Source organism: Penicillium solitum (assembly GCF_028829755.1).
Source record: "Penicillium solitum strain IBT 25940 chromosome Unknown utg000008l_segment0_segment0, whole genome shotgun sequence".
Taxonomy (NCBI): domain Eukaryota; kingdom Fungi; phylum Ascomycota; class Eurotiomycetes; order Eurotiales; family Aspergillaceae; genus Penicillium; species Penicillium solitum.
Genome location: NW_027072127.1, coordinates 4,461,650 through 4,486,616, shown reverse-complemented (window position 1 = coordinate 4,486,616; position 24,967 = coordinate 4,461,650). Strand labels below are relative to the sequence as shown.

General features: G+C 49.1%; 8 protein-coding genes across 8 annotated transcripts; 5 read left to right on the top strand and 3 right to left on the bottom strand.

The window, feature by feature from the left end:
• The first annotated feature begins 24 nt into the window (after window positions 1-24).
• Window positions 25-1,869, top strand: N7455_010999 (adenosine kinase). The gene is made up of 7 exons (XM_040960072.2): window positions 25-233; window positions 288-303; window positions 363-513; window positions 569-910; window positions 970-1,307; window positions 1,368-1,481; window positions 1,542-1,869. The coding sequence occupies exons 1-7, from the start codon at window positions 182-184 to the stop codon at window positions 1,576-1,578; spliced, it is 1,050 nt and encodes a 349-aa protein (XP_040809434.2). The 5' UTR covers window positions 25-181; the 3' UTR covers window positions 1,579-1,869.
• Window positions 1,870-2,620: 751 nt separating this feature from the next.
• N7455_010998 (uncharacterized protein) lies at window positions 2,621-5,683 on the bottom strand (the record flags this gene model as incomplete). Its single annotated transcript, XM_040960052.2, has 7 exons — window positions 2,621-3,619; window positions 3,679-4,232; window positions 4,287-4,877; window positions 4,941-5,115; window positions 5,179-5,305; window positions 5,361-5,447; window positions 5,508-5,683. 7 exons carry the CDS (start codon window positions 5,681-5,683, stop codon window positions 2,621-2,623), a joined length of 2,709 nt encoding a protein of 902 aa, XP_040809476.2.
• A 779-nt stretch (window positions 5,684-6,462) lies between these two features.
• N7455_010997 (uncharacterized protein) lies at window positions 6,463-7,290 on the top strand (the record flags this gene model as incomplete). The annotated part of the gene is made up of 3 exons (XM_040960121.2): window positions 6,463-6,807; window positions 6,871-6,960; window positions 7,012-7,290. The coding sequence occupies 3 exons, from the start codon at window positions 6,463-6,465 to the stop codon at window positions 7,288-7,290; spliced, it is 714 nt and encodes a 237-aa protein (XP_040809458.1).
• Window positions 7,291-7,951: 661 nt separating this feature from the next.
• N7455_010996 (C2H2-type zinc finger protein) lies at window positions 7,952-10,708 on the bottom strand (the record flags this gene model as incomplete). Its single annotated transcript, XM_040960068.2, has 3 exons — window positions 7,952-10,406; window positions 10,472-10,526; window positions 10,585-10,708. The coding sequence occupies 3 exons, from the start codon at window positions 10,706-10,708 to the stop codon at window positions 7,952-7,954; spliced, it is 2,634 nt and encodes an 877-aa protein (XP_040809447.2).
• A 2,447-nt stretch (window positions 10,709-13,155) lies between these two features.
• Window positions 13,156-16,005, top strand: N7455_010995 (STE11 family mitogen-activated protein kinase kinase kinase; the record flags this gene model as incomplete). The annotated part of the gene is made up of 4 exons (XM_040960078.2): window positions 13,156-13,337; window positions 13,393-13,466; window positions 13,525-13,676; window positions 13,732-16,005. The coding sequence occupies 4 exons, from the start codon at window positions 13,156-13,158 to the stop codon at window positions 16,003-16,005; spliced, it is 2,682 nt and encodes an 893-aa protein (XP_040809469.2).
• A 242-nt stretch (window positions 16,006-16,247) lies between these two features.
• N7455_010994 (mitochondrial 54S ribosomal protein uL5m) lies at window positions 16,248-17,608 on the bottom strand (the record flags this gene model as incomplete). The annotated part of the gene is made up of 3 exons (XM_040960054.2): window positions 16,248-16,460; window positions 16,519-17,214; window positions 17,322-17,608. The coding sequence occupies 3 exons, from the start codon at window positions 17,606-17,608 to the stop codon at window positions 16,337-16,339; spliced, it is 1,107 nt and encodes a 368-aa protein (XP_040809486.2). The 3' UTR covers window positions 16,248-16,336.
• Window positions 17,609-18,852: 1,244 nt separating this feature from the next.
• Window positions 18,853-21,436, top strand: N7455_010993 (ubiquitin C-terminal hydrolase family protein; the record flags this gene model as incomplete). The annotated part of the gene is made up of 5 exons (XM_040960059.2): window positions 18,853-18,924; window positions 18,999-19,085; window positions 19,147-19,515; window positions 19,578-20,268; window positions 20,331-21,436. 5 exons carry the CDS (start codon window positions 18,853-18,855, stop codon window positions 21,434-21,436), a joined length of 2,325 nt encoding a protein of 774 aa, XP_040809432.1.
• Window positions 21,437-21,824: 388 nt separating this feature from the next.
• On the top strand, window positions 21,825-24,840 carry N7455_010992 (vacuolar protein sorting protein DigA; the record flags this gene model as incomplete). The annotated part of the gene is made up of 3 exons (XM_040960101.2): window positions 21,825-22,041; window positions 22,115-24,695; window positions 24,756-24,840. 3 exons carry the CDS (start codon window positions 21,825-21,827, stop codon window positions 24,838-24,840), a joined length of 2,883 nt encoding a protein of 960 aa, XP_040809464.1.
• Window positions 24,841-24,967: the final 127 nt, after the last annotated feature.

Sequence of the window (24,967 nt, the reverse complement as noted above, 5' to 3'; positions counted from 1 at the left end):
ATCAAAGAGTCTGGGGTGAGAAGAGGCAGCACTTGAGCTCCCAAGGTCGTTCGGCTGCTACCGGTGGACCGGGGATTCGCAGTCCGCTCTTTTCTGCCAACCCCTCCATATCCTCCATATCCTCCCTCTTCTCCCACCTTTTTACTTCAATTCCATTCTCATTCTCATTAATCATATCACAATGGCTGCTCCTCAAGGTTACCCTCTTCTGTGTTTGGAGAACCCTCTCCTCGGTATGTGAAGTATCATCTGGACGTGTTTATAAAATACTAACGTGCTTACCATAGACATCCAGGCTCGTGGGTATGGATGAACCTGAAGTAAAATAATGTTAAGTTCCAAATGCTGATAATATTACTTAGCGATGCCGCTCTCCTGGAGAAGTATGAGATGAAGCCCAATGATGCTATCCTCGCTGAGGACAAGCACATGGGTATCTACGAGGACCTGCTTGCCCGCGATGCCAAGCTGATCCCCGGTGGTGCCGCTCAGAACACCGCTCGTGGTGCTCAGGTATGCATTTAATTACTCTAGTGATCTGAAATATTGATATTAAAAATACTCTCAGTACATGCTCCCTGAGCAGTCCGTTGCCTACATCGGTTGTATCGGTAAGGACAAGTTCGGTGATATCCTCAAGAAGACTTGCGAGGAGGCCGGTGTCCACACCGAGTACCGTGTCGATGAGACCCAGCCCACTGGTAAGTGCGGTGTTGTCATCACTGGCCACGACCGCAGCATGTGCACCCACCTCGCTGCTGCCAACGAGTACAAGCTTGAGCACCTCAAGCAGCCCGAGATCTGGTCTCTGGTCGAGAAGGCCCAGGTCTACTACGTCGGTGGTTACCACCTGACTGTCTGCGTTCCCGCCATCCTTGCCCTTGGTGAGGAGGCCGCCGCTAAGAACAAAGTATGTCATTTGCATTCTAATACGTTGGACCTCTTTTCTAATTGCTTCGTTTCCATCAGACCTTCATGCTCTCTATCTCTGCTCCTTTCATTGCTCAGTTCTTCAAGGACCAGTTGGATAGCGTCCTGCCCTACACCGACTACACCTTCTGTAACGAGACTGAGGCTATTGCCTACTCCGAGGGCCACCAGTGGGGCACCGAAGATATCACCGAGATCGCCAAGAAGCTCGCTCAGCTCCCCAAGAAGAACACCCAGCGTCCCCGTGTTGCCATTGTCACCCAGGGCACTCTCCCCACCATTGTCGCCATCGGCTCCGCTACCGGTGCCGTCGAGGTGAAGGAGTTCAAGGTCCGCGAGATCTCCAAGGACTCCATCAACGACACCAACGGTGCTGGGTGAGTGATATTGATCCGAATAACCCCACATTCATTTATGCTAACCTCTGTCCCATATAGTGATGCCTTCGCCGGTGGTTTCTGTGCTGGTATCGTCTCCGGCAAGTCCCTCGATGACAGCATCGACATGGGCCAGTGGCTCGCCAGCAAGAGCATCCAGGAGCTTGGACCTTCGTGAGTTTTACTCGAAGCAATACATTATAAGAATACTAGCTAACAACTTTCAACCCGCAGCTTCCCCTCCCCCAAGCAGACCTACTCTCGCTCTTAAGCGTTTATAATGTAGGCTACGAAAAAAAGCATAGACTACCAAAACACCTTCAACACATCTACCAACCTAATTTTGGAAGATTTTGTGCGATAATCCAGTTCAACAACCGGATGAGCACCACTTGACTTTGGATGATTCAACCCTCTATACCCAATTTTTCCTTTTCTTAAAACTTGATGACTTCAACGTACTGTCTGACCTCAAAAATCGAACAAACCCCATACTTTCTTGAGAATCTTGTCCTTCAAATTATTTATGGCTATTCTTGTTACAGCCACTTGATGAATGAACATACATATTCGGGCGATCTACCCTTGTATTGATTCACATGAAAGAGCCCATCTCGTAAACTACTATGAAAAGAAACACGTAAAATGAAAAAATTTGAATTTCAACTTCCTAACCGGCACGACGGTGTCAAGAGAGCAATAGGCCCTAAGCAATCTACAAGGCCATACTCATTTTGGATATTACCGTAGGTTCGTGCCCCATAATTCTTCAACGAAAGAAAAGACGACAAGGCTAAGGTTGATAGTGATAACGCGGTTCCAGGCCATGTTGCATGAAAAGAAGGAAAAGGCAGAAAACAGAACAAAACAAGCGTCTTCTCCGATGGCAGATTGCCCATGTTCATATCCTCGTATTGATCATGTCGCGTGTTGAACGCACGTATCCGTTCAGACAAATCGCGAGGAGAGCGAGGGCCGAGGCAGTTCCTGCATTCTGGAAAATAAATAAAACCCATATCCTCGCCACTAGAGGACTAGTGCGGGATCTGTCACTTGTGAACTGGCTAGCAGTAATACAATCTCGTCTGGCCGTTGTAAAGGTGCATACTGTCAGAGTAGAACTGAATGTGTAGACTCAACGCAAACAAAGTCGCATCGCAGTACACAGGCGGTCACGCTCATAGACAAACACAGTACACGCCAGGATAGTTGGAGGTCGAGTTGCACTGTTAATTCTGACAGCTTGCCCGGCTGGTAGTGTGATATGCATATGCACATAGAAGAACTAAAAAATGAGAGCTTGGATATTCGAATCAGCCTCCTTGGCCACAAGGTGGGGTTTGGCCGACTGCTCCAAGCTGAGTTGCAGCCTTGCGCCCTCCGATCCCAGAGTTGTAGGGGTTTGCCCCAGAGATGCTGCTGGCAATGAAAGCGTCATTAGCCCATGATGGATGACCCAGGCTGCTGGACGTCATCTGGCTCGGGATTTCAAATGCACCGAAGGTCGCTCGGCCATGATCCCAGCCGCTGGCGGTGGGACGAGCATGAGACACGTTGGATGACACCCACGGCGTGGGCATTGATCCTACATCCATAGAGTTTGAAAACTGGGTCTGGGCCATCAGTTGCTGTCGGAGCATGAGCTCATTTGCTAGCTGATCTTGCGACGGTGAGCGCTCAGAGGGCATGGCATTCCCAGAAGCCATGTGGTGCAATGGAGCTCGCTGGCCAGGCTGTGGGCCAAGGCCAGGGGGCGTTCGTGGAGGGGCGGTGTCTCTCAGCGGCGTCCAAATGCTGGGGAGGCTGGGGATGGCAGGCCGTGGGGTGTATGACTGAGCCGATGGCACTCTGAGAGGCTCGGCTGCGTTCATGACTGGTGGACCAAGCCCAGGTGGAGGGGCGATTGGGGTACTGAGCGGTGGGGAGTTTTCCTCATGGAACTGATAAGCATTGACATTGGGTGAGACATGCGTAGGTGTCGATATCTCCCCCGAACTCATGAAAGCAAATTTGTCATTGGGCGGGGTTTCATACGTGTCCGAGTCAACAAGTCGCTCAACACCCTCAACGATCTGATGCATGTTGGCGGACATGGATGCCGATGCAGACTGGGAACCACCGAACAGACTTTGGGCTTCTGCGGCAGAGTATGGATGTTGAACGACCGGTGGGATATCCTCGCGTTCGATGCTTGCAGCCGAAAGTGCATGCTGGCGGCCATGAGGGCTGGAATAGAATTGTGGAGGCAGATCCTCTTCCTGATAGAGAAAGGTCTTCTTATCTTCACTATCCACAAGAGCCACCGGAATTTTCTATAGGAGGTTAGCAATCTGCTTGTTTGTGTATAGTATCTTAAGAAGTTTTCACGTACTCCTCTCACAACCAAATCGAGTCCATCAATCACGAATTCACGAATCCGATAGAGCATTTCCATGTTGGGGTGACTTCTTTCAATCCCCAGATCGTGCATCCGGGGCTTTGACCGATCACCACCTCCAACGTATCGGCGAGAAGTGGCATCCTGATCCAGAGGTGCAAAGCCAAGACTTTCTTCGTCTTCTTCCAATAGATAATCAATTTCGGGAAGGCTGACCACATCGAACGAGGATGCGAGTAGGCTCAGCGTACCGGCATAAATCTTCCAGAACTCTTTGATTTGAATCGAGAGCGCCGAATCCTTTTCCTCTTTCTGCTCAACCAGGGACTGACTATTTGTAAGTAGCCAGGAGCTGTAATGGCGAAGCGCGGGCAGGATCCGGCGAGCAACCACAGACACCTTGTCTGGGATCGGCATTGCATCTTTGCTGTTGGGATCTTCAAAAGAAGCAGTCCGTTCCAGTTCGACCAAAAGTATTTGCAGTAAGGTGAAAAATGTCTTCACATTGATGCGTTGGAAAAAGACGCGTGCTTCCAAGATAGACTCATCTGGGAGAAATAGTAAGCAGATGCATGAGCAATGATATTGTTTCGAATTCTTACCAATGGACCGGACCTTAGCAAAATCCTCGGCCGCGATATTGATGAGACAGAACTTTTGAAGTGTCCCTTCTAGTGACCGTTCTCTAATTTCAACCGCTAGTTGACTAAGAACTTCACTTTCTAACTCATCGTGCTCTGGGAAGTCGGTTCCCTTGTAACATTTGGCGTGCAGATAGAGAAACCACGGAGTCAGGGCCCTTCCGGGGATACCAGCATCTTCGGGGCGGATCAGCTCTCGTTTAGCCCAGGCGCTCATGATTTTTCGGAGTTCAATCTCCAGATTGCCCTTCGCGGTAGGATGAGGTTCTTGAGCTGAAAGTGCTCTATAGAGATGGTAGGTAGCACGAAGATGATTTCCATCCGCGAGAGCGATGATTGCCAATTGGTTCTGAGATGCACCCGATGCAGAGTTGATCACCGATGCCAGATCATAATAACCGATGGCAGGGCCCCAGTTGCGATCCTTGCTGACGAGTTCCGATTCACGATAGCGGGAAAGATCTCCCAGCCGGATAAGGGTCGCGTGGCATGACTGGAGAATGAGCTTGCGCAGATCGTTGGAGGGCTTGATAGGAGGTTGGCCGGAAAGATCTAGAAACAACCGCGGGTCAGCTTGTCTAGAAAGCGGGCGCGCGGCTTGTGTGCCTGCCTTACTTTCAAAATTGAACTTGCGCGCAACTCTCTCCAACTCAACAATCCCCCCAAAGCGCGATGACAAATGCTGGATGTATCCTCGGTAAAACCGCTGGCTTGACTTGATGAAATCGAGGTAATGGCGTTCGAGTTTCCGCCTCTCCACTGGTTTTTTCTTGCCGTGTTCTTCGCGAAACTAATTGACACATAGACACAGTCAGTAAATCCACCCTTACGAAAGCTTCGGTAGGGTACTCACGCGAAGCAACTGCTTGCGAAACCGATTGTTCACTTTCAAGTGCCCATCCCAAAGACGACTCTCCACATCGACCTCACGAGCAGCATTGAAGTCGAGGAGGATTGCATTTTGAGAAGAGGTCCGGAACCTATGTGCAAAGATGTCAGCCTTGATACGGCGTGCGCGCGGGGCTCGTCACTGACTCGGAGAGGAAATGTTCGAATTCATCGAATGTGCGCCGTTCTTGCGAGAAGCACTGCAGAAGCTCCTTCTCAGCTTCTATGGCAGTCCTGTATCACACCACTGGTCAATGTTCACAATCCAGCCGAAATCGAGGGGAAAGCACTAACTTCCAGGCATCCGTGAACGAGGGCGCCATCAGGAAGTTAGCCCGGGGATCCCGAGCGTCAACCTCGCCGGTCAGATGGCTATGGCTTGGAATATCAGCGGCGGAGGAGCCATCAGTATGTGAAAGACATAGAAGCGCACGCTGATGGGGATGAGAGCCGAGAGTATGAAAATGCATAAATGCGGTTTCGGTCTACTATCCGCGATGATTGGTGTTGCCAAGGCGGGAGGTATCGTGTCCCGTATGTGGATTACGGGTTTTATTTCAAACCCAACAGAATCACAAAGGGACCAGTTGACAACGTTGAACATATGCGCAAGTCAAAGGAAGATGAAAGTGAAGACAAATACGCCGAGGGTCCAATAAAAGGAATTTGGAAGGTTATAGCCCGCGCGGGCGACCCCTCATGCGGAGGGTTGTAGACTTAACAGTGTATTATTGTCGTCTATCTATGTTTTCGGACTAACCTCCAAGGTTGGTTTAATTAGAAATGATTTCAAAGGTTATAATAAGTTCAGATTTGGTGAACCTTTTGTACGAGATGTCGATATCATAGTGCTGCTATATACACCGTTAAGGTTGCCCGAACCCTAATGTGAGTGACATCTAAAGCAAGAGATTAGGAATAGATATCTAATAACCTGAAAGGAAAGTAAAAGAGACATATTGTTAAGTATTACAAATTTGTTTGGACCCTACGTAAGGTACATTATGAGCCTGCATGTATAAATAGCTAACTAACCGCTAACCTTGGAAATCTACCGTCTTCCAACCCCCCCCCCCCCCAAAAATTATAAATATACGGAGTACGGAGTATAAAACCTCCTCATGTATTCTATACCGAGAAGGCGGAGAGTGGAAGAAATTAAGTCTCGCATGGTCGCTGTCCTCCTCCGTACCCCTGTCCTCTCGCCAAGGTGACCTATCAATTAACTATATGCAAGGTGAATTAGACCATGTCTAAACGACCCCGAAGTCGCTCGAGATCTTCATCTCTCGATCATGACACAATATCAGTATCATCAATCGCAGTAAATACTACGACTCCTCCTGAGCGCAACAAGCTCATCGACAGTGGCACCAACATTCTCCCCGAAGTGATGCATTGCTCCTTACCGCCTCACCGCGAGACACTCTCGTTCACGTCCTACGAAGATTACGAAGTCCATTATCTTCAGTCTCATGTCAACCGCTGTTCAGAGTGCAGCAAGAACTTCCCCACTGGTCATTTGCTCAATAGACACATCGAGGAGAACCATGACCCGCTAGCTGCTGCGCGGCGAGCCCGTGGAGACAAGACTGTAAGCCCTAGCCCGCTTCCTTTCAAATCGGTTTATGCGCACTTTACTAAATGAAAGCAAAAGTACGGATGTTTCATCGAAGACTGCGAGCGGAAATGCTCAACCCCACAGAAACGACGACTACATCTTATCGACAAGCACATGTTTCCCCGGGTATGAGTCCAGCTCCAAATAGCGCCCTTATGTCACTAACACATTCTACAGAGTTACAACTTTTACATTGTCAATGATGGTATCGATGCACAGACATCTATGCTGCGACCCATGAACAGCCACAGACGACGTATCTCAACGTCATCTGCTCTGGAGGGCAGGTTGCGGCGCCGAAGCTCGGCATCTCAATCGAACCCACCGGCAACATCAATCCCTGAGAAGAAACCACCAAATGACATGGATATTGATGAGCTGGAAAAATCTATGTCTGCTTTGAAGTTCGTCCCTACGAGCGTCACTAGAAATCGCAACAAGGCGCCTGGTAAATAGTCTTCGACATAAACGTTGTGGCTCATTTAGGATATCAAAGCGCAACCCTTCATATGAGAGATGATATAATGACCAAAATGGATAAATACAGACGAGTATACTTCCACTGTCCTTGTTTTTTTGTCTATGTGGGAGCCATTCCCATCCATGTTGTACCACTCAAACTGAAATAGGTAAAAAAGAACAGGCTCAAGAATGGAAAACAGAGTTACTTTTGAGATCATCACTATATGCAAGTTCTAATAGAAACAAAAGGAGGACCAAATGAAACAAGATAAGAAGTTGCTATTGTCCACAACAAACACCAGTAGGGTATAGACAGCACTAAGCAAGTGACGAAGTCATAATACATAGAGATCAAACAAACATTGAACGCAAATAACCTTATGTCCCAGTCCCCCATATACAAAAACTCCCTGAGACAACATCCAAAAGAGAAAACATAGGATCATTAGTATGGCCATTCCAGAGACGCCATTAATTTTTTTTTTTTTTGGCAGAGACGTCACTTGCATCTTTGCACCAAAATTGTGTGGGCCAAGCATCAAGCCCAATCCCCGTGCGCTATGGTGGCACACCGACATTTGCCGCACCCGGAGGTTCTTCACTCAATAGAACAAAGACCAACCTCCCCAAATGACAGATCCCCAAAACCCTCAAATTAGAATTCCAGAAGATCCGCATACGCATCCAAGCTTGAGCCGACCAAATCAACAATCGCCCAGCTAGTATTGCCCTTGAAAGTCCGCGCCCAGACACGGACAATCGCAACACTAAGCTGGCGCACCTTGTAAGGATTCGCCATGAACTCCATATCCGGAGCACCAGGGGGATCGACAGCCATTTCGGTTTCATCCATCATGCTCTTGATCCACAATAGCAACTTCCGCTCATGCTCCGACAATCTCTGCTCAGACTGCGTTGTGGGAATGGCAAGCAGCCATCGACTGAGAAGGAAAGCGCATTCCAGACTGCAGAGCGAATGCTGAATGCTCCAGAAGAACGAATGTGTCCTTGCCACAAAGTCAATTCCCAGTCGTACTGGGATTGAAAGAGCATGGGCTGAGTGAAGCAGCGCCATGATCAGCCGTGGGCTACGTGCGATGGCAGGGGACTCAGTCAGAGCCGCTGCAATTTGGGCTGGATCTTGTGTGATGAGGTGACGGCAGGGACCCAAGTCAACATGCAAACGAATGTAGGCGAGCCCCAACAGGGCTGTGGAAGTGAATGCAATTGGACCGGCCGGATTCTGGGGATCGATGCTGGATTCGGGTGTGCGCTTCCATAAAGCCTTCCACGCACTCAATGAATTGTCCAGTACATTCAAATCGTCAGGTCTTAAACTAGTGCCCTGCATATGAGGTGCGGAAAGACAGAGCTGTCGAGCAAAGAAAATCTGCTGGATGATGGCGTGAATGAGGATATAGTTTCCAAGGGGGGAGATGGGTGCCGACGGAATTGACATGGATGATTTCAGGAAGAGTCTGGCGAAAGCATCTTGGAAAGGCACATCTGACCCATGCCTGGTGCGATGAACGCGACGCCACTGTGGGGCATTGCTTGCTTTCCAGAGCTCGTGAGAACACGGCATGTTTAACTTTAACTCCCCGTTCAAAATCAAAGGAGGGATGTTATACATGATCGAGTGGAGGTTGAAGAAACAGTACACAATAAGCTTTGTGCGTCTGTTGCCTTCTCTCCGTACCCACTCCTCCCAGCTGATAGGGTCTGGGGTGGGAGGTAGTTCAGACAAGCCATGTTCACGTACAAGCCTCGCCAGAGTACTCTGGAGCGAGAGAATCTCCCGCAATAGCTCTGGGTGTCGTTCCCAGGACGCGAAGACAGTCAGCAGCAAAAATGTTCGAATCACCTCCATATGAGCATCTGAGTCATCAAGCGTGTATATTGATGCGCTGAGCGGTGCGTTTGGCATTTGTTGATGATGTTGGAAAGGGCTACTCGCCGTGTTAGAAATCATCGACGAACCACGAGAGTTAGGAAACCCAGATGGTGGAGATATATAGTTCCATGACGGCTGAGGCACCTGCTTGCTGTCTCGCCGACGAAGTCGCTCTAATAAAATTGCTTTGGCTGCATGAAAAAGGTCGATGCCCCGGCTGTTTTCGAACCGATAGTGTGAACCAGCAGCTGCCAGCGCTAGCGTAAGTTCAGGAGAGGCTTTAGCAACCGATAGCGTAGGGACATGTATAAACGGAAGATGTTCGTTCAATCCGTTGATATATCCGGCGAAGAACCGAGATAGGGCATGTCGCGATGGCGGAACAAATCCTTTCGGAAGAACATACGAAAACTCTTCCAGTTTCGAAATGAACGCTTGGCGATCTGCATTAGAGATGTCCCACGCTGGTCGCGTACTCTCATCGGCAAGACCGATACGATCGTCCATTTCGTGCGACTCCGGTTGCAGTGATGGCAGCCGAGATCCAAAATTCGAGAAGGACGGGTGATCTTCCGCGGGGCCCCGCGGGTCATTCATGATATCACCGCCAAGTCGTGTTGATATTGTCTCACGGGGCGGTTTTGAATCGATCGTCATACCTGGCGGTAGCATGTGCTCCTCGACCGACGAGAAGACGCCGGAGTCCCAGTCAGACGACAGACCCACACTTTCCAAAAAAACCGTGAAATCCTGGACAGGGTCCCCAAGATCAGTGAGATCGAGAATCGAAGGCTCTACGCCATAATTATCGGCAATTGCCCTCTCCTGGACATGAGGAAGTGGTTGTGATATAGGAGCAGCAGTGTGCGGTGGTTTTCTCATGGACTCTAGGCTCTCCTGTTGACCCTCCAAAGCGACATGGCTGGCGGCATGAGATAAAAGATTTAAATCATATCCCCATGAGGGATTAAAGTGAGGTGTATCTATAATCGATGGAGTCTGAACCTGGACTTCAGATGGTGTTGCAGGCACTTGGGTGTGGACTGGGATGGCATCTGCAAGCTCTAACATGCGCGACTCATGATGGGCGGGTTGGGTGAGGTTGGACTGGATTGGTATTTCATGGTTGTTTTCGTGACCATTCTGAACCCGGTGTTCTCGACTGGCTGCACTTTCGGCAGGGTGGACTAATCGCTCATGTCGCACTAGAAGGTCACTGCAAAATTATATTGATAAGCGATTGGCATTCTATTCCGGGGATTAAGCGCATTAAGAGCCTACCTCCGAGCAAATGACTTGGAGCAAATGTCACATGAAAAGGGTTTCTCCTTTGTATCTGTTGTCCTACATTAGACGAATTCCAAGGAGCCGGGAGCAAGAGGGGGTTACTCAACGGGTGCGGAGATGGCGTTGGAGATGCTCTAAGCGAGCAAAAGATCGACTGCAATATTCACACGACAGAGACTTTCGGTGAGTAGCACCTTTCTTTTTAGATTTGGCTGACTTTTCGTCCTCCATCGTTTTTGGGGTTTTGGGGATGGAATGGGGGAGCGCACTAGAGAGGGGAAGAATTTGAGGCTGCGGGCTGTTTGAGCGGGGAAATTGGCCTAAAACCCCCACAGTGAGGGGACGGTCACGTGTTGTATAGAGCTACATGGGCTCGACAAGTATACAAGCACATGGGATTCTTATTTTTCCATTATACATATGTAAAATGGTCTGATCCCCTTATTCTATGGCCTGAAATGTGTTGGAGATGAGCCTAGTGCTTGATGCTGATGCCCAGGCCGGGTATGCATGCGCTCGGGTCTCCACTGGTGCGGAGAGTGTTATTCGGTTGAAAATTGTCCGGTGTAGATATAATCGGCTGAGAAGTACATATAATGCATTGATGGGATAGATGTTATGTCCATAGCAACCTCGGTATCGTGGAAGGCTCCAGGTAAAGGTTATAGGGCTCCCGTTTAAATGCCCTATCTCTTTATTCATACATACTAGAGAGAAACTATACATACTTCATGAGGCCTATGCTTCCTTTTCTATTGAGTATAAATTAGTAGATAAGAAATTATAAGGAAAGAAAATACAGAAAAGATGGTAGTTCTTAGTGTTTTATGACAGCTAGTATGAAGTAGAGAGGGTAGATATATATCCTTCGTATACTGTTCTGCTTTCTACTCCAGTGAGACAATATGGCTTTTTAATTGAGCTCAATAGATTCCCACTAGCGACCAAATATATCCCAACTGCCCCCTATGAGGTAAATTGATCCATATAGGGCAAGCCTATAATTTAGTTGGGCAGTTTCACCTGATAGAGCCAATGTTTCACTGGTGGGGGCTGGAAACACCTTTCCGTTTTAGTGCTATCGCCGTAATCGGGCTTAAATGGGGTTGAAAAGTGAATTCATTATAGAACTGGTCTAATAAATAACCAATCTGAAAGTTAAGGTGACCTCTATCTGAAACCTTCCCTGAGCCAAGAAGAACCATAGTAGCCGAAAAGATGGTGGTGCCAGCCCCGGGTTTTCTCTAGTGTGGATACCACTGGACATAAGGATACATAGTATACTCCGTACTCCGTATGGCAAACTGCGGCTGGTTTGTTCAGCTGGTCCACTGTAGGATACTAGGTGTGTCCTAAATCAGACATGCCGATGAGACCCATCAAAGAATAGCACCCTAGCGCTGTGTCAGAGTAGAAAATTTGCAGCCCTTCGTCTTCAGACCATGAAAGACGTAAAATCCCTTGATCAACGTTTATAAGCATATTTCTTTTTGGTCTATTACTATCATTTAATTCATTCCAAAGATTGTTCTGTATATTTCCTCAGATAGCTTCTCAGACGCAAACCCTAAAAGCGTGCTAGATAACTATATTGTATGGAGTAGTTACTCCGTAGGTGGATACCTACATACACCATATGGAGATATCGGCAAAAACAACCTTGAGACACCGTCGATCTATATTATCAGGCAAGGGGGTGGCAAGCTATAATCTACAGCTCATAACCTTAACAAAGTTGCCTGAGTGCAGACATTGTACTCCGCACGTAGCCTTGAGAGTAGAGAAAGTGACAGTAGAATAGACCAACTTATATGGTTAAACCAACTAATATATAAGCAGAGCCCCAAAATTTTCCAAGTGCTACTTGTTTCAAGACTACAAGCGCAAGTGAACTCATACGAGCTATTATAGGAAACCCCCGCCTTTAAATAGCCTGAGCCATTTATAACCAAAGTGGGGGTTTGAGATGAAACGAGTACGAACACCGAAAAAGGTACTAGTTAGTACATGAGACAGCTCAGAGATAAAACGCGTGGAGGAAATATCGGGTTTAGCCCCCCTTGGATACGCCTAGGCCTCCAGGGCTGCATGTACCACCATTAGTCAGAGAACTCCCGATGTTCCAAGGTTCCAGGTTTCGTATCTTGAACTTCAAACTTCATCTTTTGAACTTTTGGCCTGGTTCCGGTTTTTTCGTCTCTGTCAATCTCCTTCCCATTCCCAAGTGGGGAGCCGTGATCTCGATAACCAGATCCGAATCACGCTAAGTGGCCCCGATCTCACCCAAAAAAAAGCTCAGACGGTAAGTTTCATCGTTGAGGTCACTCATTTTGATTTTGCCCGCTCTGCTGGAATCACCCATTGTTTTATCCTGGTCGGTGTCTTCTAATATTCATTGTGGTCGTCTTTACTGTCTCATTCCCTCTCCCGACCCCTCAGCAACTCCCCCGCCGGGGCTGAGTGATACCCAAACCCACCTGGAACATGCGGCTGACTGAATATCAGGGAACCGAGGTTATGTGTTGACTGACGTCGCATCTTTCTTCGGATCGACCGTTCAACTTGACACGAAGGACACGAAGGACCCCCGAGAGTGTGGAGGAAAGAAGGCCGCGCCGATCAATCGCAAGCGACCAGCACGTGTACCCGACGAGTCATTCGCTTGACCTGATTTAGCCATGTTGGCTCCTAAGCAGTATTCTGCACCTACGGGTGTATCTGCGTCCCAACAATCGAGCGCATACCACCCCAATTCGTCCCAAAGACCCGCGACGGCCACGAGAGCTCAGGATGGGATGGGGTTTGCCAGCCCAACAAAGTCGGAGCTCTCGGAGGGGCAGGATGAGCTTGCATCGGTTCGGTAAGGCTTCTTGAAAAATGATCCGAGATTCCGCAGTGATTCTGACCATCGATAGGGCCTGGGATGAGAGACGAGTGGTCGCTTGGCTTCACAGCATCAAATGTGGGGAATACGAGTCGATATTCAAAGGTACGCATGCGCACAGCCATCCCGACTTTGCACCTAGGATATCATTAATGATTTATAGCCAACAATTTCAATGGGGATAATTTACTTGAATGCGACCAAAAGATCCTGCAAGAGATGGGTATCAAGAAAGTTGGCGACCGAGTGCGCATCTTCATCGCTATCAAGCAACTCAGAAACAAATCCGGAACAACGTCACGACAGAAAAACATGGTGGGTTGTGTGACATATACTCGTATATTCTACTTTATGCTAATTTTCGACACAGAATACCTTAGCTGCGCTTGAAGCCACAGCACTTTCAAATTCCTCCCGCCATACTCACTCCCGCCTACCATACCGACGCACATCTCAGCTGGCTGATGATGGTTATCTAAATAGCAAATCGCTGTCTCAGCCTACGTCGCCACCAGCCGGTGACTCCGAAAGAGGTCCATGGCGCAAGGACTACCTTAATCATCCATCTTCAGGTGGCTCAAGTTCCGGCCGAAATCCCGGTACTCCGAACGAAGGTCGACCGAGCTCCCATCCTCGAAATCCTAGTCTCGATGGTCTCACGATGGGGCCTCTCCCGTCAAACTCGCCAGTCATCCGTGTTATCCACACCGGTGGACAAACCAAGGTGTTGGATGTCCGGCACTGCAGAACAACGGATGAAGTTATTTTGTGTGTCTTGAAGAAACTGCAGCTTCCTGAACACCAATACAGAAATTATTGTTTTTATGTTTTGGACGGATTGGACCCAGAACAATCAAACTGCCGGAAGCTCACCGAATCGGAGCTCATGGACATCTGCGATGGCTTCAACAAGTCCGAGCGAGGTCGGTTGATTCTACGGAAGATTCATGCTGGGGAGCCCGATGAAGACGAGCTTCGTCGTGCATCTCAGCTTGCATATGATGAAAGCCAGGCTACCCACCAGCACGCTCTCAGTAATTCCAACCAACGCCAGAAACACAAGATCCAGCAACTTACCGGCGAATCTTGGCATAATATTAAACAGCCGCTTTCTCCGCTAGGCCCTAGACATCGCCCATCCAACTCTAGTGTTGATGAATCGCAAGGACCGAACAGTGAACGCAACCCGGTGGCTAAACTCCGTTCGTTCTTCGGACAGAGACCTCCAAGTGAGATGATTATTCACGAACTACAATCATTCTTCCCCAGTCATGATCGAGAAAACATCGAGAAGACCATGCGCAGATCTCAACGTTTGAGCCGTGCCGCAAGTCGTATGAGTGTCGTGAGCAACTACAGTGTTGCATCAAGTATGAAAGATGCCCCTCCTCTACCGCCATTGCCCCAATTACCTCCAATTCCCAGCATTGCCGATGCATGGCTCCATGGCCCTGGAGTGGCACAGGCAGTGCGAGCCCCGCGACCCATCTCAGTTTCCAAGTTCAACCTACCTCAAGCCTCATATCGGGATTCTATTGCATCTAGTTCCCTTCAGCCACTTCAGGAAGAGTCACCCACTGAGCCTAACCGAAAGTCATATGTCTCCTTTGAGAGTGGGTCCGACGAACCAAACCCATTGCGCGAGTCGCGACAGAGCTTTGAGAGTCTCAGTGTCGCGGCCACAGATGGCGGTTCCTTTAACGATCGGATGAGCATGATTGTAGCCGAGGATGGCGAAGAAGAGGATGATGGCCTTGTAGACTTCCTGGCTGGAAATAACTTTGCACCAAAGAACTGGATGAAGGGATCATTAATCGGAGAGGGTTCTTTCGGAAGCGTTTACCTGGCCCTTCATGCTATTACTGGAGAGCTTATGGCTGTCAAGCAGGTTGAAATCCCATCTGCTACCAAGGGAACAGAGTTCGACCAGCGGAAGAACCTCATGGTCAATGCTCTTAAGCACGAGATCGAACTGCTGCAAGGCATGTCCCACCCGAACATTGTGCAATATCTTGGCACCGTCGCCGACGACCAATATCTCAACATTTTCCTGGAGTATGTGCCCGGTGGGTCTATTGCTACAATGCTGAAGCAATACAACACCTTCCAAGAACCACTTGTCAAGAACTTCGTTCGACAAATTTTGGCTGGTCTGTCATACCTCCACGGCCGGGATATCATCCACCGTGATATCAAGGGTGCCAACATTCTAGTTGACAACAAGGGTGGTGTTAAGATCTCCGATTTTGGTATATCTAAGCGTGTCGAAGCATCTCACCTCCTCGGCGCCCGCGCCAGTGGCGGCGGCGCTGGCTCTCATATCCACCGTACCTCCCTCCAAGGAAGTGTGTACTGGATGGCACCCGAAGTTGTGCGACAGACCGCACACACCAAGAAAGCCGATATTTGGAGTTTGGGCTGTCTCGTCGTCGAGATGTTTATTGGTGCCCACCCCTTCCCGGACTGCAGCCAACTGCAAGCCATTTTCGCTATCGGCAGCAACAAGGCTCGCCCCCCTGCGCCAGACCATGTGAGTCAGGAGGCTGTGGATTTCCTCGACATGACTTTCCACTTGGACTACGAGCAGCGGCCTAGTGCTGATGAACTGCTCCAGTGCGAGTTCCTGGCCGCACCTATCGTATAATTAGCGGTAATTATATTTTTCTTTCCCTTTCTTCTTTCCTGTGTCTCCTCGATACATGTATGTATGATTTTACGTATGATGGTGAAATTCCCGTCTATTGGACAATTATTTTGGCCATGGGTTCTTTTTTTGGTAGTATACTACAACTGAGCAAAGGTTCCTGTTGTTCGCTGTAAATGTAGATTGAATTTAAGCCAAAGATAGTACACGATTCCGAATAATCACAACGACCATTATGCAGGTCTTCTCTAAAGTTACATGCTGGATATCACAAGACTATCCAAAAGGAGATATAATAAAAGACCAAGAGTAATCACCAGGTAAACCCGATTTAGTTCACAATCTTGCCGTAGAAAGGAATACCCATGGCACTCAGGAGGAGTCGTGCATCCTTGTCAGTTTTGGCGGTAGTGTGGAGAGTGATGTGGCAACCGGGGATCATCTTGGGAGGATACCTATTGAAGCAGGGTTAGCTTGACACGACACAACAATATAAATGCAGGGCACACTTACATATCGTAGTTGATCTCAAGTTCCGGGAACAGAGCAACATTCTCCGGAATCAGACCGAAAGTAATGTTACCACTGCTATCACCACTGGAACCCTTGACACCCTCCCAATCCTTGATACGGGGCAAGACGACATCAACCAGCTTGCCGAGGAAGTGGTACATGTTCTCGCCGTACAGCTCAGCCTTAACAGCGACAGAGTCACGCCCGGACGCAATACCCCAAGGAGCAACGTTAGACCTGGACTTGAAAGTCTCAACGCGAACATTGGAGATAGCCTGAACGGCAATACCAGCGACGTGCAACCAAGAAGAGTTCCTCTCAGCCGCGGCGTTCTTGACATAACTGTGGATTGTGATGCGCTCGATTTCCGGGATGTTGTTGAACTTGATCGGCTTGCGGAGAAGACGCAAGACGTCGCCGCCACGGGGTCCGCGGAGGACACGGTTCTTGTGGTAGGGCGAGCTGTCGTCCCACTCGCGGAGACGGGCAGACTTCGGGGGAGGCTTGAAGCCTGGTGGTGTGTGCACGTAGCACAGGGTCATGATGTCGGGGGAGACGGTTGAGTCGAAGGTTTGCTCTGCTCGGGGCGCGGAGAAGGGGCCTGGGACGAACAGCCGGGAGGAGGGGTGGGATGGTGGCGGCGGTTGGTGAGGGTGGAGAGGACCACGGTTGTATTTTGGGGAGCGGAATTGGTATCTGTAATGAAGGGGTCGGGGGTTAGGTATTGTTCATTGGATGTGTTTCCATGTTGTTTTTATGCCTGCGGATGCGCATGACTGGAGATGTAGTCGGAGTGCTCTTACCGGCCTCGGGGAAGCTGGTTCTTGCGAGCGGCTGCTCGTGCAAGCGGGTCGAACGATGCTGCTGCGCTGTTTGGGACAGCCGTTGACAGAGACGACGCCGATTCCAGCTCGGTCAGGTGGTCCGACAGACGCCTCGCCGGGGCTTCATCGGAGACATTGCGGCGCGATAAAAAGCCTTGAGGGCGAATTGATGGCACTGAGGCCTGGGGCAATGCCCTTGTTAGGTATCTGGATGGCTCTCTGGCAGCCATTCTGTGAAAAATGGGGTGTGATGGGTTGGTGATCATCCCGGACCCTTCCCAAAAATTGTTCGCGCAGATACTCCAGTCACGTGGGTAGATACCGACGCCTTAGAAAACAGGCATCATATCCACCCAGTTACATACATCCATGGATACTTGGCCAATTATTGCTCGGTCTATGTAGCTTCTTTTTCTTCTTGATTCATAGCTCATAGTGGTATACTGTCTACTTTATTTTTAGGACAGAGGGTATCTATATCCGCAAATACTCGACTAATTTCCGATGACCGGCCATCTACAGCACTTATTACTACAAAAAAGACATTTCTTTTCGATAGGAGATGTTCCTTGGATATAGGCGTGGGAAGTTATTTGGCCAAAAAACCTTGCTTAATCCTCAATCTCGGTCTTCAGGTGGTTAGCATGCACTCTTTGCTCAACTAGAATACACCACTTAGGAGTGGGCGGCTATTCAAAGGAGGCTTGGCGGTGTGGACGATAATGCATGATTTATCTATGCAAGTATAGACATGGATGGATTGTCTAATTAATTATAAAGCGAGGGGCTGTACTATAAGTAGATGTTACTAGCAGCTCATAGGGTCTATAAGATCATAGCCCTACTACCTTTCAACGTGAATATCCTACCTTCGTGGATAAAGAAGCCCTAGACTCTGTTTTCGAAGCCAAAACATTAATTTTTATAGAGATCGTAGTGGTCCGATTCTAGAAAAGTCTAGAGGATACAAATGAGGATTAGTCTGGATCTGATGTCGACTCCAAGGTTGGACAAGCGTGTTACCAATCAAGATAATCCTCCTGAGTTGGTTTGTGAAATGAAGTGATATCTAACCATGCCCTGTCATTTCTTACAGAGAACATTTACTCTAGTTACTTCCTTATATAACTATAGTTATATTTATATGCTTGTCACCGCCCTCAATCTTCCAAGGCTCACCGCCAAGATTAGGGCAAGATGACCGAATGCAACCTTTCAAGGTCAAGCTCCTGCCTTAGGTGTCTGCTCCCGCTCTGCCCCGCAGATCAGCGGGAGGTTCAACTTCATATCACTTGTCTCATTTGTTTCTTTTCGACGCGTGTTCATATCAGAAGAGCTCTGCTTATGATGCATCCTACATGCACTTCTCAGAAATCCTGCAGCCTTGACTAAGCTCCGAGCTAGTTTACAGGTCTCCTGACCCCCCGCACGTCTTCAATGCTTGGGATTTTCCGTTTTAATCTAGAAAGCCTGCTCTTGAGAGTGTTTTCTTTTCTCTCCATTCGCAATAATGAGTGGCATCCATCGGTTTCTGACGCGTCGTGATCGGCACAATAAGTTGAACAAGCAAAGCAAAGAAGAGGTATGCGTGTACAGAACACCATGGTGATACTCCAAACAAGATCTTACACTGGCTAACGGTTTTTTACTTCTTAGGCATCTAATATACTTTCGCGTCCTCTATTCCATGGAATCTTCAAGTCAGAGACGACTCTGGCTGATAATGACGAGCATGAGAAGAAGGTACGGTCTAAGCGCATTACGGTCAGCTTGCACCTTTCTAATATTCCAAATTCACATATAGGTCAAAGCCCTTGCTCAGCGCATTAAACAACTTGGAATCACCGCGTTAGATGAAGATCACATGAATTATGCATTGCGAACCGCGCAAGGCGACACAGAGAAGGCATTTAGCCTGCTACTTCTGCTAGAGGACTCGATCGAGGGAATCATCAGGAATTACACACCCAACACCAAGCTCCTAGGTGCAGAGAATCGCCAAGGAGTCACATGCTATTTGGACGCATTGTTATTCGCCATGTTCGCGCGCCTCGATTGTTTTGAGGCCATTCTTTACAAATCATTTAACGATGAGCCTCGTCGAAAGCTTGCAATCCTTTTGAGACTATGGGTGAATCTGCTGCGGTCGGGAAAGCTCATTACCACAGACATGGTTAGTTATAACACTTATGGTTGTCGTCATCTTTCGTATTGTTATTGACCGGTTGGCTCCAGACAAAACACCTGCAGGATGCCCTAGCAGAATGTGGCTGGGAAGATGCGGCCAAACTTCAGCAACAGGATGCTTCGGAAGCATTCACCTTCATTACTGAAAAGTTGGAGCTGCCACTGTTGACTTTGAAGATGGACATCTATCATACTGGAAAAGAGGATGAAAGTGATGACCATAAGTTTATCAATGAGAGGCTTCTCGAGGTTGCCATACCACCCGAGCCAACTGATGGACACTCACTCACGCTGGAAGATTGCCTGGAAGCTTACTTCAATAACATGATTGAAGTTAAACGACACATGCAACGACGCAACACCACTAGCTCAGTCAGATCAATGGATTCACTCTCTATATCCAAGGGGTCCACAGCACATGTGGAAACAGTGGAGATCGAGACCACACCCACCATGTCCCGCGCTCAATCAAATACACCCCGGGTTGAAAAATCAAACCCCTGGTCATCGTTCACCGAGTTCACTGAATCCCTCGAGGCATCTCGGACACCTGGTCGACGTGGTAGTATTGTTCGACAGCGGTTCTTTCCCGATTCGAGTGACGATACAAACACCAGAGATACCAATCCGGAGAAAGATACCAGTGCAGATCAGGATACCAGTGAAAACACGCAACAACGAAAGGGTTCATACAAGAAAGAAGTCATGATGCCTGCGTGGCAATTTTTCAGTTTAATACGTATGCCATCTCCTCTCATCCTGTTCCTTGAGTTTCGTGTGAACTGACCTAATCTTGCTTAGCGTGGTATACTGATAATACGCCGACAAACGATGCGCAAGTTGCAGCCCATTTTTCCTCAAAACGGCCGATTCTTGGGATGTGTCTGAAACGTTATTCCTTCTTGCCAGACGGGAGGGCAGTCAGACTCAATACACACATTGATATACCAACCGAGATCGGCCTGCCTCACTTCATCCAAGATGACAACTTGGATGCGGATGCTCCTCTCTTTGGAAGCTTTAAACTCTCTTTGCAAGCTCTGGTTTGTCATCGGGGTAACTCGGTTGACTCGGGGCATTACATTTCCATTGTTCGAGGTACTAATTGCCCCAATACCGGCACTCCTGTCACCCCCGGCCCAGAAGTCACGGAGACAACAAAACACTGGATGCGCTTCGACGATCTCGCAGCAGAACGAGTGACACTGGTTGACATTGACCACGCACTGAAGACCGAATCTCCCTATCTTCTGTTCTACCAAATCCTTCCTATCGGTGAAGATCCAGCTGCGCCCAACATTCCGAATGCACCATCATCTCGAGCGTCAGACGGTAGTACACTAGCCGACCAAACAGATTTCAGTGTTGAAGACCTTTCTTCTGACCGACCAAGTGTTGAGGTCACGGGGCCATGTGAGAGTAATGCGCAAACATTAGCTAGTATCGCAAGGCGATCGAGCATTGCATTCTCAGAAACCAGTAACCCGGCTGGTCTTCACCCGCGCTCTATCCCATCCTCATCACCTAGGCTGGCACCGATGGAAGAAGGAAGCACAAAGGGGACATCGTTCTCGCGCCGTGGGTCTCGCTCGGCCAAGAGCAATCCCGGAAGCCGTGCTGGTAGCCAAACGGGTGAAAATAGAATCAGTGCCACTTTTTCACGCTTTGCTGAACGGCTTAGTCGGGATAAAATTAGCAATGATGGATTTACTGAGGAGAATGAAGGGAATGAGTCTGCATTGGAAATTGATGACACTGTGGACGGTATGAAACTTGGGCCGGCTGCCTTTGAGAAGGAGAAGCGTGGAAGAGGCCGAACGAAAGATCGCGAGAGGAATAAAGGGAAGGCAAAGGATAAATCCAAGGAGAAGAGCAGGAAATTGGATCGGGAATGTGTAGTGATGTGAGCCAGGCTGGTGATTGCCAGGATTTCTTTTTCGGTTTGAGATACCCAGTCCAGCTGTTGCATGTTTCACAAACGATGATACCCCATGATGCATTAGCGGAGTAACTTGTTTGTAATTTAGCTTGGAATCAACAGGTGCCTATGTTTCTTTTGCTATGTTATAGATCTGCCTAGGTGAGTCCTTGTATGAATGTATGAATGAATGTATGTATGTTGTAGTTCTAATTTTGGTGATCCACGGCCGTGGCCTCAGGTGTCAAAACACTAGGGCCTCCGCATTCCTTGGGACCTCAAGAGCCCATTCCGTCCTCCATCAACTTGCAAGACCTTCGACTTGCCTCAACTCTTGTATGAGCGGCATGACATAGCGCCCCTACAGCTAGCGCACCATGGCGCTGGACGGATCCAGCAGTTATGTTGCTCCGAGCAACTTGATGGACTCACCGAGCTCTTCCCTACCCATGTTCGACGTTGAACGAGTGCAATTGGCCTTCTCCGTCGCTGCGGACTTCGTTGCAGCGCAAGTCGCAAACAATGTGCTTGTGCTAGCCTTATCAACCAATCGCATTCTCCGAATCGATCTTGATTCCCCTGAAGATGTCGAAGGTAGGCTTCCGAACCTTCCCCGCAGCAAATGCCAGCCACAACAAGTTGATCTAACCGTGCTCACGAACAACAGATATCGATCTCCCCAAGAAATCTTCAGAAGTTGGAGTGATTCGGCGCATGTTCCTCGACCCATCGGCATCTCATTTGATTATCACCACGACTCTTGGCGAAAACTACTATCTCCATTCCCAGTCACCATCGCGACAACCGAAACCCTTGTCACGATTAAAAGGCGTGTCAATTGAAAGCGTTGCTTGGAATCCCTCCTTGCCCACCGCCTCTACTCGCGAGATCCTCATCGGTGCCACTGATGGCAATGTCTACGAGACTTATATTGAACCCTCCAGCTACCGGCAGGAGAAGTATACCGCCCCAGTCTACCAGGTGCCGGGCGCTTCTCCGGTGGTTGGAATCTCGGCGGAACCGGTGTCTTCTAAGCCTGATCAAAGAAGGGTACTTGTGGCAACCCATGGGAAACTACTGCATTTCATTGGTCGGGCAGGAGCCTCGAAGCATGGGAGAGAAAGCGGCGTGTATTCGGAGCTTTTCCAGCGCGAGATGCCAGTGGTCCACGAAAGTCCGAACTCGTCTAGCTCTGCGCCATCTTCGCTAGTAATTTCGCCCACAATTTCAGAGAGCTACCAGGCCGAGGGCTATACCGAAAAGCAGTTTGCATGGCTCAGTTCCGAAGGGATATACCATGGCCAACTTGCGTCGGAGTCTCCATTCAAGGCCGCAAACATGCTTGCGCGCTCGGTATTTCCGGCTTCGGAATCACCGCGAGGAGGGCGGAAGTTGATACAAGACCCCATTTCTGCCATGACTCTGTCACAGTGGCATGTCCTAGCACTTGTTGGGGGCAGAGTGGTCGCGGTCAACCGTCTCAGCCAGGAAGTTGTCCACGATCAACCTGTTTTGGAACCTGGGCAAAGCGCGCTAGGCCTCTTAACTGATCTCACCAAAAACACATACTGGCTCTTCACCAGCCAGGCCATTTTTGAAGTTGTAGCAGGCGATGAGGACAGAGATGTTTGGAAAATCTTCTTGAAAGAGCAGAAATTCGATGAGGCCCTTCAGTATGCCCGAGGTGCTGCCCAGCGAGATGCTGTTATGACTGCTTCAGGTGATTTCCTGGCAGGCAAGGGCAACTTCCTCGAGGCAGCCAAAGTATGGGGCAAGAGCAGCAAAGGGTTCGAGGAGGTTTGCCTTACCATGATTGATCATAAAGAGCATGATGCTTTGCGGAACTACCTCCTCTCCCAGCTGGCAACATACAAGAAGGCCTCGCTTATGCAAAGAATAATGGTCGCAAGCTGGCTTGTGGAACTGTTCATGTCAAAGTTGAATTCTCTTGATGACAATATCGCCACCAAAGCCGAATTGGCAGAGGGCACAAGCCCTGGAGAAATCAAGGACCAGCTTGGCAGCATTCGAGCTGATTTCCAAGAGTTTGTGAACACCTACAAAGCAGACTTGGACAAGAAAACAGTATACGATGTCATCAGCAGCCATGGACGAGAGGAAGAATTGTTGTTCTTCGCAACCGCTACGAATGATCACAACTATGTTCTATCCTACTGGATTCAGCGCGAGAAATGGCTGGAAGCCTTGAAGGTTTTGCAGCGACAAAGCGAAGCTGATGTGTTCTACAAATACAGCAGTGTGCTGATGACACACAAGCCGACAGATCTGGTTGATATCCTGATGCGACAGACGAACCTTGATCCTGAGAGACTGATCCCCGCGTTGTTGAACTACAACAAATCTGCCAGCGTCTCCTCCCTCAACCAGAACCAAGCCGTCCGGTATCTCAACTTCATCATTGTCAACCACCCAAATCCATCCGCAGCAGTCCACAACACCCTTATCTCAATACATGCCTCCAGCCCTTCACCGTCCGAGGCTGGACTGCTTACTTATCTCCAATCGCAACCATCATCCCCTCCTCCATACGATGCAGACTTCGCACTTCGCCTGTGCATTCAAAACCAACGAATCCAGTCTTGCATTCACATCTACAGCACAATGGGACAGTATCTACAGGCTGTGGAGCTAGCTCTGGAGCACAAAGACATAGAACTCGCCGCGATCGTCGCAGACCGCCCAGAGGGCAACGACAAGCTCCGCAAGAAGCTATGGCTCCTCGTCGCTGAGAAGAAGATTCGCCAACCAGGTACGGGCATCAAAGACGCGATTGAATTCCTACGCCGCTGCGAGCTGCTCCGCATCGAGGACTTGATCCCATTCTTCCCCGACTTCGTCGTCATCGATGACTTCAAGGATGAGATTTGTACTGCTTTGGAGGATTACTCGCGCCACATCGACTCCCTCCGCCAGGAAATGGATAACTCAGCCCTGACAGCCCGCCAAATCCGCGGGGAAATTTCCGGTCTCGATACCCGCTACGCCATTGTTGAGCCGGGTGAGAGGTGCTGGATCTGCTCGCTACCCGTTCTCAGCCGTCAGTTCTTCGTCTTCCCCTGCCAGCATGCTTTCCACAGTGACTGTCTGGGCAGGGAAGTCTTGGACGGCGCTGGTGGCAAGAAGAAGTATATTCGGGATCTGCAAGCGCAGCTCAGCAGTGGCGATGTCTCTGCCTCGCGGCGTGAGGAGATTGTTAAGGAATTGGATGGGCTAGTCGCTGAAGCTTGGTATGTGCCTTCCCTATCAACTCAGCAATGGTATATATCACTAACCGCATTTCTTTGCAGTATCCTCTGCGGTGACCATGCCATCAAACAAATTGATAAACCCTTCATCGCAAGCTCGGAGTCAGCCGAGGATTGGGCTCTCTGATATGCTCTCCCATCTTCGCCATAGCATGAGATGCCGTCTAATATCTTTCCCATGCGGTCCTGCCGGACCTTTTTTTTCGCTTTTGATTTTTCGCAATACCCTTCCTTGTCTTAAGCAGGTGCTACAT

Coding starts and splice junctions, on each gene's coding strand:
- N7455_010999 (XM_040960072.2), top strand. CDS start 182: ATGGCTGCTCCTCAAGGTTACCCTCTTCTGTGTTTGGAGAACCCTCTC. Junction 911..969: donor AGGCCGCCGCTAAGAACAAA/GTATGTCATTTG, acceptor CGTTTCCATCAG/ACCTTCATGCTCTCTATCTC. Junction 1,482..1,541: donor ATCCAGGAGCTTGGACCTTC/GTGAGTTTTACT, acceptor TTCAACCCGCAG/CTTCCCCTCCCCCAAGCAGA.